General features: G+C 35.8%; 1 protein-coding gene across 2 annotated transcripts in view; it reads left to right on the top strand.

Moving 5' to 3' along the window:
* CADM2 (cell adhesion molecule 2) overlaps positions 1–13,394 on the top strand; it is a 664,728-nt gene that overhangs the window by 527,476 nt on the left and 123,858 nt on the right. For both annotated transcript variants that reach the window (XM_062572942.1, XM_062572932.1), the window contains exons 3-4: positions 8,905–9,057; positions 11,543–11,680. In XM_062572942.1, coding sequence (XP_062428926.1) covers positions 8,905–9,057; positions 11,543–11,680 — 291 coding nt within the window. The remainder of the gene's footprint in view (positions 1–8,904; positions 9,058–11,542; positions 11,681–13,394) is intronic.

Raw genomic sequence — 13,394 nt, 5'->3', positions numbered from 1 at the left:
ACAGTTAGGGAGTATTCACTCTCATTAGGGAGCGAGAAATTCTCTCCAAATTCTAGTGAGTGAATGTATTTGAGCAGGACTGTACTGTTCTTTAGAAATTTGACTTTGTCTTTTCAAGAAGTTTGAAGCAGTACCGTAAATATGACTCTTGAATATTGCTTTCTCATATGACTAAAAACTTGTTTTCGGTATGATAGGATTATTAAGTTTGCATATCAGTCAGTGGATGAGCAAAACTGTAATTTCAGCATCTACAGTGCTGGAGAATTCAGGTATGATTCAATTCTGCAGCCTCCTAAAGACACGAGCTGCTGCAGATACATACAGAAAATAGATATATGGCCAAACTTGAGGAGAAATTGGATTTTCAAGCTGTGCTAAATGTGTAAAATTTGGCAGAGTTGTTCTGTGTTCCCTACCCTTTAGGATTCCTTGCACCCAAAGCTGACTAGAGCCAGTGCATGAGGGTCACCGTCAGTGACTGTAAAAGGGCAGAAAATGTGAGTATACTGTAACTGATGTTCTTTAAAATATGTAGTCTGTCTTGGTAGAGCTCTGTGCTGTTTGGCTAGATAGTTTTCAATACTTAAACAAGCTTAACTCTCCCTTGGTCAGCAATCATTTAAGCATTGTTGACCTAATGACTAATATCAACATTAGGAGCGTGATGAGAAATTGCCTGATCTGGTCTTCACAGAAAAACAAACTTGGAAATCTGTTTATCTTTGTTTTAGTTTGCAAGAGGATTAGTATTTATTTACCCTTTGTACTTCAATTGCAGTTTGTCATTATCTAATACTTCTCACCTAAAATTAGTTATTTAGCCAGAAATATACTATTTTGTGTTTCCCTATTATCCTGCAAAATTATAGAAAAGAAATTATTTTTATAACTTCTATTATGATTATCTTAGATAGATGTGGACTGTTACCATAGGTCTCCGTTATATTATTTTCACTTTTGTAGTATTATTTATGTGGTAAGCATTCTATCAATAGACTTTCAGAAATTGCCTCCCTGACTGAGAGCCTGCTCCTGTCTATCTGTATATTTACAATATGTAACACAGTTTGATGTATGTAGTTTTGGAATACTGTATCATTTTTTTTCCTTTTACAGTAATTGCTAGTATAAGTAGAACCCAGAATCTGATTCACCTTTTTGTAGTAGTGCAGCATTTGAACATACAGGTAAATGATTTCCTCTATAATCCTCCAGGCTTCCTTACTGCACTATTACTTTCAAAATATCAGTCTCCAACTTGGTATGTAAGATCATCATCTCTACCCATTACATTTATCTGTTGAATCTCATTTATTTTAATTCTGACCATTGCTAACCTTGCCAGAGCATTCTGCAATTTTAATTTCTCCAGCTGCATGTTTGCAAAGCATGATTTTTAAAGATTTTCAGGGCTACTGTGCTCTGGCTCATGTCCAGTTGCATTAGTATAATAGAAAATCTTGTAATTCCCTGTTGCAGAAGGAACCAGATGAGCAGACCTTGCATGACAATGTTTCATCCTGACTAGCGTGATTTTTATTTTATTTTTGGAGGCACAGTTAAACATTATTGCAATATGATAAAACAATAAACATCTTCATAATTCAAAACCTATGTATTTTGAAAGGGCCTGAAACGTAAGTTTCTGATTTAAAAGCGGGGCAGTCCTCAGACCTCCTAAGACAACACATGTTGAACTCATGCACTGAAAGACAGGCAGAACATAAGCATAATGTCTCTTTAATATCAAAAATAGCCGGTATAGAATATAACCACCCTAGGAGGCAAGCTCCTCATCTCTTTTTTTTTGCATGTTGTTCCTTGAGTGCCCCTAAAAAGGGGGAAACTGAGGAAAATACAGAAAGAAGGTTTTGAGAGACAGTGTCGCTCGGTGCAGAAAATCTGGCACACAAGAAAGTTTTACTGAGCTTGTTGCGTTAATGAATGTTTAAAATATAATCATCCTGGCTCTTTACTGGCATTTGGCAACAGTTGGCAAAACAATACTTTGCAGATGTTTTCAAGATTTCAAGACCTTAAGCTGTTCTCATTCCATCGAGATCAGAGGAAATTAAGAATTGTTTCACTGAGGAATTACCTTACTGTTTGGATTTCTCTCATAAGCATCTGAGAGTAAAACTGTTCTTTAAATACAGCCTATGCTGGTACATAACAGATGAGGTCGTGCTGACAGGTTCTGGGTCCCCAGTTCTTTGGCCTTTTCAGGGAAGTAAGCAGGCACAGGCGAGACACTTCTGTTAGCAGAACTGTCAACACCTCTTCTAATGAAAGGAGTTTGCTATGCTCCTTGACATATACGTTATCCAACACACAACAAAACCAAAAACTATAAAAAGGAGAAGGCAGCCTGCTGCTGAACATTGTTCTCTAAATAAGGTAATCAAAAACAATTCACAGCAGCATTTCTCAACTGCAAACAATCTAGTCTTTTCTTAGTTAGATTGCAAGCCGGAGCACGAAGAAGAGTCGTTGCTGCTTGCTCTGGAAGGTGACCAACGTCTGATTAGAAGTAGGAGAGGTGTATTTCTATTGAACCTGTTGTTCCTTCCTGTTGATTACCAAGTACTTTAGCAGGGTTCAGAGAGAAATAGAAATGCCCTAGAATGACTGTAAAACTAATCTCCCAAGATTGCTATGAGCTGTTGTTCTTCCATTCAGAAACTGTATACTTAGCACCTTCTGTGAAATTCAGTGGTATCCTGAATTTATTCAGTGATTACATGAATGAATTGAAAAATTCAGTGATGTTGAAGTACCGGTAGCATCTGAGCAACACAAAACTTTAAAAGATGCTGCTTGAGGTGTCCTTTTAACTCAGCTTTGTTACTAATCACTTTCTTAATGAGGAAAATTGTCATTTGTCTGCAAATTAGCCAGAACACTGTTCCATAGCCAATCAGCCAAAGACCTGTCCACAGTATTGTGATCTCCAGTTTTTGCTGTTTCCTCTCACTTTACTTAGAAATAATGTCACCTTTAAAAGGACTCTAACTGCTGCAAACGTTGGACAGTCTGATAGGTTATGTAGGAACTTCCAATGTGTTACATAGTGCTTTTCTCTACGCATTAGCATTAGCTTTGAAAATAGACTCAATTTCAAGTTTCTGTCCCAGTACTGAAATCTGTCAAGACTCTAGGCTAATTAAGAGATCATCACTCTTTTTGACCTTTGGACTCTGTTGGAATCATGATCAGCTAGTAATAAGACCAAAAGTGATAGTTCACAGAAACCAATCGGAGTTAATCTGCAATGTGAGAGGAAAATGGCCTCACCACATGCAGAAAAGGGAATAGAAAACATGTTATTTCTAAATACCCACAGTGCCATCCTTGCCTGGTATCCCTCCTGGTATGGGGATAATCAAATTGCTTGACTACAGATGGAAAGGGGAAAAAAGGGATTTTCTTTCCACATACAAATAATTCAGAAGTTCTAAAATACTAGGAGATCAGATATCATTCAACTACCTACACAATAGGTAAAGAATCACTAGAAAAGTACATATCAGTTGAGAAATGGGCAGATTATTAATACAGCAGCAGTCAAATCAATACATGAATTCTTTAAAGAAATTCAAGAGGAATGTTTTGAAAGAATGAGGGCTGAGAAAGCTGGGCATGTTATACCACTCACGCACTGATCCAACAGTAATAGTTTGAATGTTTATTTCCATCTGCTCATTATTATTATCATCATCATCATCATTATTATTATTATTATTATTTGATAGTGATGGTGGTAGTGATCTGTAACTTATCTAACAGATATTGATGCAGAACTACCAGCAAGTTCTGTGGATCATCTCTGTAAGCCTTTTGGTAATAAGAACTTCATTAGGAATGTAGCAAAAGGCTTCCCAAGTATGTCTGGGAACGAAGTATAAATTCCTTGAAATCTATTTCAGATTTGATGATATTACTGCATTTGGAAAGTTGGAATATAGAAATAAGAGAGTTTGTTTCAGTTTTGTAGTATTTAATTTCTGGGACTTCAGCATGACCTGTACAAGATCAGAAATCTTTCCAGTTCCAACTAATAGTTACATTATTCCCATGATAGAGAGAACAGCTCCAACATAAGGAAGAAATTTTGTTGAGTGAATCCCAGGATTGTAGCAGATGTCAAGTTAGTATTGTCAAAACATCTGCAAATTACTCTGGAGGATTTGGCTTTTTGTTGTTTGTTTTTCCCCCATTATGCAAATATTTGATTCCAACTACTGCTAAGATGTTGTCTCTTTAGAGAAATAAGATTACAGATACTGCTCTGTGGCTACTGTATCTAAAAAGTCCAGGTGTCTTTTCCTCACAGTATGAAATGTGTTTTTTCCAAGATAATACAAATTTCCAATTTTCTTTTCTATCTTTGATCTAATTCCTATCACAAAGTTTCACTACATACAATCATTATACTATTTTGTGCAAAAAGTAAAATATAGTTTTATATGACTGGAGACAAAGAGACCAGTTTATTGCAATATTTGCTAGTCTTAATAATTTCTAATTAATGAAGCTGAAATGCACTACACTATCTTTTACTCATAATAACCTAAGATATGCAGATTATCATAGTTTCTTGTAAGGAACTTCTGCTGTCTCAGAAAACATTCTGAAAGAATCTTTTTTGTATAAAAAAGAAGGAATGACAGGTAAAATAAATGAAGTGTGTGTGTTTAGGAAGAAGTATTTTATGCATAATTATTTAATATCTTTGCAAATTAGCTGCATCATATATGTCTGGGAGTTACAAAAAACTAATGTACTAAGGAGGTACTGAACTTACTATACAATTCTATTTCCCATTGCATCTTACATTTTTTTATAAATGCTTGCTATCTAAGATTCCAGCAAGGACAAGCTGGCTGTTGGTGGTATTGATTCTAACTATCTTGACATAGAAGTATCTCATGGAAGTTAAATATATCTGTGTCAAATTCTGCTTATTTACCATTTATTTTTCTAATATCACTGTAGCCTGTAAAAACACAGATGTGCAAGCTGTTAAGGTTCTGGAATTCTGGAATGTAGGTAAAAATTGCCCTAAAGAGGTTAAATGGTCTGTTGGCTTCCTGCAAAGTGGGGCATAGGAAAGAGGGCGAGCTTCCAGAGGAGGATCCTACAAGAGCTGGCAGAGATAGGAATGAGACTAGGACATGATACAAGTTAAGACAAGACAGAGCATGTAGACTCTTGAGGGGCAAAACTGTCTTTTTTGTACATGTGTAGGCTACCACAATATCACTACCACAATATCAATAATAAATAATATTCGGAAACTACATGTGGAGTACTAATACAGCTATTGATAAAGCCTATTTAAAAGGTTGAGGAATAAATGCTGTCACTTGAGTACAATACAGTAGCTATATTTTATTTTGAGACACACTTGAAATGCAGGTTTGGTGTTTCCTGTTAAATAATAGTCACTGCAGTAGCTATTGAACAATGCATGGACATTTCAGTACATCAGAAGCCTATTCCATAGTGTGTACCGAGCTCCACATTCATGCAGATTGCCCCCCTAAATGCTCTACTTTCTGCTTTCAGATGTTAATTAAATGAGAGAGAGCATTTTGTATTTTATTTTATGATACTTTATTTATACTGCTACAATAGAACCTTGAGTACGCTTTAACCTTATAAAAATGCTCTGTTTTGGACAACTCTCACTACAAAGAAAAACCTTGCAAAACGCTTTTGAAGCTCATATGCTTTAAATATAAAGTAATAAATGAGGCAAGATTGCTCTTTAAACATGTAGAACTCAGATCTGCTTAGATGAATTGAGTGCAGAAGATTGTCAACAAACTTTCCTTTCCACCAGCTCCTTGAGGAATATGTCCTCTCCATCAAGCTTTTTCTTTCCAACTGATATCTTTCAGTAGCTGGCTGCTGTTCAGGCTCTGCAGGCTTCTTTATTCCAGCAGCCAGGCTGGCCAGCAGGTTATGGTCTGCCACCCGCAAGACCCTGCTCCTGTCAGCCCCTCCGCTTGGAGACTGCCAGCTCGCTAGATGCACTCTTGGCTTCTCCAGTACTGCAGGTTACTCGTTGGCTCTCAGAGGGAGCACTCGCCCTCTTCTGCAGGGATCCTGCTGAACCAGAGTTCAGGAGCCAGGACTAGACAGGCAGCCCTCTGTGATCCAACTAGCAAAAGGTAAAAACTAGCACAGAAAATGGGAGGGGAAAAAACAGTTCTGACATCCGTTACAACTCTCAGTTTTATAGCAGGAATTTATGGTTTTCCAAATATATATATATATATATATATATATGTTATATAAATAGTGGTGTTTATTACTTTGGTAGGATAGGAATAAAGCTTGAAAATGAAATCCTACCAAGAGCCTATGCAAGTGCTAGTCATGTCTGCAGAATAACACTAGAGTTTCTTTAATGGGTTGCTCTCAAATCTCTGTAGACAGGAAAGCTAACAGAAGTTTATCTTTGCAATCGAAGGCACAGATTATTAATTGCATTTAGACCTAGTGCTTATAAAATTCTCCTGACAAACAGATTTCCTGCAAAAGAGTATTATGTGGGTGCTATTTGCAGCATGTTTGCGAAGGCTCTATGTTGATATTTCCATTATAAAACTTTTTTTTTTCCCTGTGCTTTCAATAAAAATTCACTCCAGGATGAAACTTGGTATGTCAGATCTTAGCTCTTGATCAGTGGTTGTTTTTACGAATTTTTCAGAAAATTGACTGAGCTGGGGCTTTTTATGTTGTACAAAGGTTAAAAAAAAAAAAGATGTAGGGGGGAAGAAATAAGGGAAAGAAGCAGCAGGGATGTAGGTGATGCAGTTGGTTCATATTTCACTAGCTTTTTCTTTACTAGTAGGATAGAAATGCTTTGCTCTTGGCATTCTCTGTAGACTGTTTGTGCTCTAGCAGAATATATTAGAGATCTTTTTCGTGCATGACATTCTGCACATTGCCACATCTGTAGGAAAATATTTTAACAGCTACATAAATCTTTATTGGAAGCACTCTTTACCCAATAATCACGAGGCAGTGGCAACTGAAAATTATAAAAAAATACAATATTATGTAAGATGATATACTGCATTGTATTTTACATAATTTCTAGTTCAGTGGAGGCAGAAACCACCACTTTCAGATTATGAGGTGCTTGTGGGTTTTGTTTTTTTTTTTTTTTTAATTTCCTATACTGTTCTCCAAATTATATATCTAGGTGTGGTAATCAAACCATTTGGAAGCACTGGGTCATTCTGAAAATAAAAAATTTTCTTTGGAGGTCAGTAATAGGAAATAAACCACCAGCCTTATATCTACTCAGTGTATGTCTGACTAGAATTGAAATGCTGAGAAATAAATACTAAGTCTCCATCTAATTACTCAAAGATAGCAACAGCTTCTCTATTGTGAAGATTTTTGCCCAGTAAAGCTGCAAGATATCATCTGTGTTTTCAATCTGGTTTTGGTAGTAGCTTGCTTCAATGTACTTCTTGTTTTCTTGAGCTTACTTTCCCTTGTTCTTATATCAGCATACTGATAGTATGTTGCTTTTCAGTCTATGGCTCTGTTTTGTTCCCTTATTTACTTTAATGTTCCACCTATTGGAACATTAGGTTCCATCACTGATTATTAATCACATGCGAAATGTATTATATAATTGTTTATTTTTGCTATGGTAGGATGCTAGAAGGAATATCAGATGTATTTGGTAGTTGTGCATTACCCACAATCTCAACCATTTTGATATGCCTTGAAGCAGCTTACGGCATGCTAGTATGTAGCTAGGACAGCTTAAGCTGTCACCTCTAAGTTATCAGGCTCTGGAAAAAAATAAGTCAAGCTTTAGCTGACCTGCCTTGAAATAACCAATGAATTAAGCTTGAAGTCATTCTAAAGGAACTTGAATAGTAGCGTTAGACACTCAATTCAAGTGACATTTTTGCTGAATCTTTGTTGTAGCTGCTAATTTTGGTTCAAATCTTCCTATACTGACAGCACTGAGATAGCCTTGCAATAATGTAGAAACATCTAGATTTAGTAGCACAAGAACCACTGTAAAGCTTCATTTTTATCACTGGACAGATATAAATGTTAGATGAAACTGAAATTTAAGAGCCTTTGGAGCCTTTTGGAAGAGGTGAGCAAGAACAACATTAGGAACTGTGCATCTTGGATCGTCTTGCAAATCAAAACATAGATCTCCTAGTAATTGTAATTGACCCATTTTACTTTGACTTCCCAAGGCTTACTGTAAAAAAACATTGCAATGAAGATTTAAATACTTTCAGATGAAAGATTTGAATCTATAGGTATATAGCAGAACTTTCTGAGTTAAGAGGCTTTTATATTGTTCACCTAGGAGAATTACAGTGCCTACTTATTTCTGAGACTAGTATTTCTATGCTACAGAAAGACTTAATACATGTGGATTTCTGAAACAGCTTAATTCCAAAAAATTGAATGTTTGGGAATGTTTCAGCTATTTTTAAATGGAAAATGTTGATTAAGCTAAATACAAGTTTCAAAATATTTACGATTTTTATAATACTAGCTAAAGTGACATTTTGAATTTAAGTAAGCTCCCTGCTCTTACTCCCTCAAAGGTTTTATTCAAACAAAAGTTTGTTACAAAGGATTTTCTGATATCAGATGAGATTTTTAATCATAATCAAAACACTAATGCCACTGTACTCCGTTACTTCAAATACCATTTAGGTCACTATTCTGAAACGTGCTAAAATCTGGAAAGTTATTCCACAAAGACAGCAAAACAGTATGCCTAAAGATAACTGTATCCATATCTCTGTATTTGAGAGCATGCATAGAGCCTATTCTGTAGCTTACCAAGGTTTGCTGACGTGTTCTTCTGTACCTTACGGCAAGCAAATTTTTGTTTTGCAGCTCTGAGGGACAACAGAATTGAGCTGGTTCGAGCGTCATGGCATGAGCTGAGTATCAGCGTCAGTGATGTGTCTCTGTCGGATGAAGGGCAGTACACCTGCTCTTTATTTACTATGCCTGTCAAAACTTCCAAGGCTTTTCTTACCGTTCTTGGTGAGTATAAATGACTGAGCATACCAATGTTAAAGAAGCAAGTGTTTAGACTTCGCAAGCTTTGGCAAATTATGATATGAATGAACTTTTCTAAAGCTTAGCAGAAGATGCATGTAAATACCCAATCTTGTTTCCCCGTCGTTTATTATTTCCCAAGTGCTGTGCTGAAGAGCAGCACGCCTCTGACTGTTCGTGCTGTGGCAGGATAACAAATTGCAGAGCACACAAAGGCTACAGTACGAGTGCTCCTTAAAACGGACAGAGCCGCTACTTCCCAAGCGCCAGAAGGGGCAAGAAAGTGCATACGTTCATCTCCTGACTGTGTGCCATATAGGGCAAAGGGGAGAAAATTAGAAAGCATGAAATCCGAAAAGGCTTTAGAGCTTTATAGCTTTTCCTTAGCTGAGCATTTTCTTGGCTAATTCTGCTTTCTTCGTCTATCTATAAAGTGCATATTTTCACTGGGTTTGCTGCTGCTTTTATGCTTTATCCTCTAAATGCTCTGCTGTTTTCCCCAAAGGTTATAGATACACATAGAAAGCAATAGATTTGTAGAGATGCCCAGGAAATAAAAGTTTCTGCTCAAAGCTTTATATGATTCTATGAACGTCAGCAGTCCAATCAGCTGAAATTGCTATAGTTCATTGGAACGCACCTGTGTACCTAACAGGTTATAGGATTTTAGAGATAGATTCTTATTTGTGTCTCCTTTTTTGTCCCTGAACTTGACTCTTTCTTTCATTTTCCTTTGTTATAGACAGGTAGACAGTTGAATTAATAGGACTAATGTAAGATATTCTCTGTGCCAGTAATATTAACCTTAATCCAGACAGGGAATTGGTTTTGTGCATAAGATATGAAATATGTCTCTCTGTCCCTGTGAGACTGTTTTACAAAAATCTTCGCAAGTTTGCTGTTAAGGACAAAACATACCCACTCAAAGCAGAATATTCTGGAATAACAACTGACTTAGATTATATTTTTTGTTTGTTTGTTTCTGTAGAGATTCATCTCATGATCTAAACAATAGATGAGTAGACTCAACCCTTTAAATGGCAGAATCACATAGAAAGGTGTTAAAATGACAGAAAAAAAAATTAGCCAATTTTTGTTAATGAAGTAACTTGATCCTTTACAGTCCATTTAGTTTTACCTTTGTTTTTGCTTTTTAAATGAACTTTTCCCAACATGGACGATTTTCCTTCCAAGAAAGCAAACTACAAGGTTTAAGAAGCCTCTGTCTTTCATTTTGTATTTTTAATTTTCTATTTCAGTGTAACACTTTAAAATCTTGGAACACTCTCTACCTGAGAATGGGATGTTTTCCTTTGAAACATATTATATCTTTCTAATCACATAAACTATTTATGCACTAATGATCTTTTCTTTGGCTCCTGTGATACAGATTAGAAGATCTGAGTGTCAAGGTATTGTAGTAGATGCTATTTTATATCCTGAAAGAGAGAAGTAGATTTATTACAGAAATGTACTCTGTGATAGGTACTGCTGCTCGGGTTTTATGTACATAATTTGTCATTTTGGAAAAGAGATGTAAACAAACCAAATTGTGAAATATAGGGCACAGGATCAATTACTTTGACTGATTCCTTTATCTAGCTACAAATATGAATGCATCAAGGCATTTCAGATGCAAGTTCTGACCTTAATGACATTCTCAGAGCTTTTAAAATTACAGTCATCAGAATCATCTTAAAATAAGTTATTTTTATGTTTTCCAAAGTCAAATGGTTTTATACATACAGTGATATTCCCAATTCTATTCAGAATTTCTTACTTAAAATCTTTCATGGTTCACTGAAAAACAAGCCTTTCCAAATGTAATATTGTGCGTATGGTATTTTGTGATCCTAAGACCTCTTCCAAAACACACTATAAAAGCTAAAGAATTCTCTGGTGTCAATGGATGATGTGATAGTTGCTGGTTATTTCATTACGTGTTTTCTGAAAATAAAGAAACTCCTATATTTCTTTTCATCTTCCCTTTTCTCCCAGATTTTTGTGTTAGAATCTTCACAATTCATGCTTGATCATTGCTTCTGAACTTAGATTAGTTAATTGCTTTGTTATCAGCTTTGTTTTATTTTCATAATTGTACTTATAATATACTTTGTCATCCTGCTTACTGTACAGACCAGTTTAAATGTAGTAATAGTAAGATTGGACCTGAATGTAGAATATACAGAATATAAGAAAGAAGATAAAGTCTTAAAGTACAAAATAATTTTTTTTGCTTAAGAAAATTAGATAGTATCTGTTCTCTTAAATTCTTTAGAATCTGTGACAGTTCAGGTTGACAATTACATTTATAATAGGAAACAGGATTCAGTGATACTGAATTTTGACAAAAGATAGGAAACTAATTATTCTATTTCCAGAATTTGGAGCATATGAAGAAATTAAGTTGGTCATGTATTTATTGTATCAGTTGGCAATGTCGGAGACATTTTACTTGTTTGCTTGTTAGGTGTTCCTGAGAAACCACAAATTACTGGATTTACTTCACCAGTTATGGAGGGAGAGAGGATGCAGCTAACATGCAAGACCTCTGGTAGTAAACCAGCAGCTGATATCAGATGGTTCAAGAACGACAAAGAAGTTAAAGGTATTTAAAAGGACTTCCACATAATACGGTCCAATTGTCAAAACTATGCCTTATTTAGAATTACATTTTTCATATATTTTTGTAAAAACTGTGGTTAATAGATAAATGTTACTGAGTCAAAGACAGTACATACCGAAGGAATTCATTGTAAATTGCTGTAGTGGCCATATAACTATCATTTTTTTTTAATTCAAGCTTATAAAACATATTTTGAATTGCTCTGAACTTTTTCCAGTGTATTAAATTCAACTGTGATGCCTCATAGAGAAACATTTTATGGAATTGCTATTGTCACAGTCATACCACTCACCCAAGATATTTTCCTTTTTTTTTCCTTTTTGCCCACGCGCTATGACATGTGTCTTATTTGATCAAGTGCCAATTTTATGTTACGCTCCTCTAAGTAGAGTGACTGGGTGAGGTAGAACCATCTGGAAGACACGGGAGATTGCACTTCCCATAGGGGAGCTACTGAACCTGCTCAGGTGAGGAAGAATCGGGTTGTAGCAACAGAGGAAGTCTCAGCTGGGAACAGGCAGCCTGCAGCTGAGGGAAGGATGCTGAGGATCTGCTGGGAGCTGAAAGCAAGGACTTTGCTTTGCGGATGCAGTGAATTAGGCAACAGTTGCATATAAAAGCTTGGTATTTCTTTTCTGTTCTCTTTTTCACTGTGCGTGTTCTGGATTTAAAACTAACTTTTCTAGTCCACATTCTCATAAAGCGCAGGATAGTTGAAAATCCTTTTGGGGGAGTGAATAGGGATAGCTTTCCTGTAAGGGAAGGCTTAGTCGCACCTACTACAACTAACTGAGGTGCCTATTAGAGCATATATGAATAAAACAAGTAAGGTATTTGTGTTTGTTCATGTCACCTCTATTCATTCTGCTACAAGAGCATACCAGTAAATTACTGGAAATCCAACTTTTCTATGTAATTATTTAGAAAACAATTTAAAAAAATATTTACTTTGTCTCTTAATTCAGAAAAGTGTTACGGAGACGTGCAGGTATTTTAGGCTAAAATCATCTGAAATGTGTTTGAACTTTTGTAAAAAGGATAGGAGATAGGGAAACAGAGCCATTCTTTCCAGCCATTGGGAAGTCTGAGGAAATCACTGAAAGAAAAGTTGCACCTTGTCAAACATAATTAAAAAGAAGAATTTAACAGCACAGCTAACACATATGGTACAGCATTCCAGAGATCCTGTCATACAGAATAGATGACAGGATGAATTTGTTAAAGAAATGCAAAGATTGAAAATAACTGTAAGTACTGTTATTACTTTAAGAGACCCCCTGATGTAGCATGCATAGCAACAAAGAACACATCTCAAAAGATTTTTTCTTTTTAAGAAAAAAAAAGATTTTATCTTACATTCTGGTGTAATAACTCTACCTTTTCTTTCAGCTGACATGTAATTGAAGCTAAGTAGGCAATTTGGTGATCTGGGTCTTTAACTAACATGTTGTTCTCAACATCTCCTAAAGAGATGTTTTAAAAGAAAGTGTGTGTGTGGGGGGGAAGACAAAAAAAGATGTGTGAACGAGAGCAGTGAAAGAGTAAAATAGAAATGAGGGGAGAGCACTGAACACATTCATTTCAGGTTAGTTTTCTAGGTCTTCTGAAGAGCACATTGCCATTTTCACAAAGGTTAGAAATAAAATAACCTAACCAGTTTGCAGTGGCATCAGCAGAAGTTACATTAGCTTGTGAA

Source organism: Rhea pennata, chromosome 1 (genome assembly GCF_028389875.1).
Source record: "Rhea pennata isolate bPtePen1 chromosome 1, bPtePen1.pri, whole genome shotgun sequence".
Taxonomy (NCBI): domain Eukaryota; kingdom Metazoa; phylum Chordata; class Aves; order Rheiformes; family Rheidae; genus Rhea; species Rhea pennata.
Note: the sequence above shows the minus strand (reverse complement) of the source record. Positions and strands in the feature narration are given on the sequence as shown.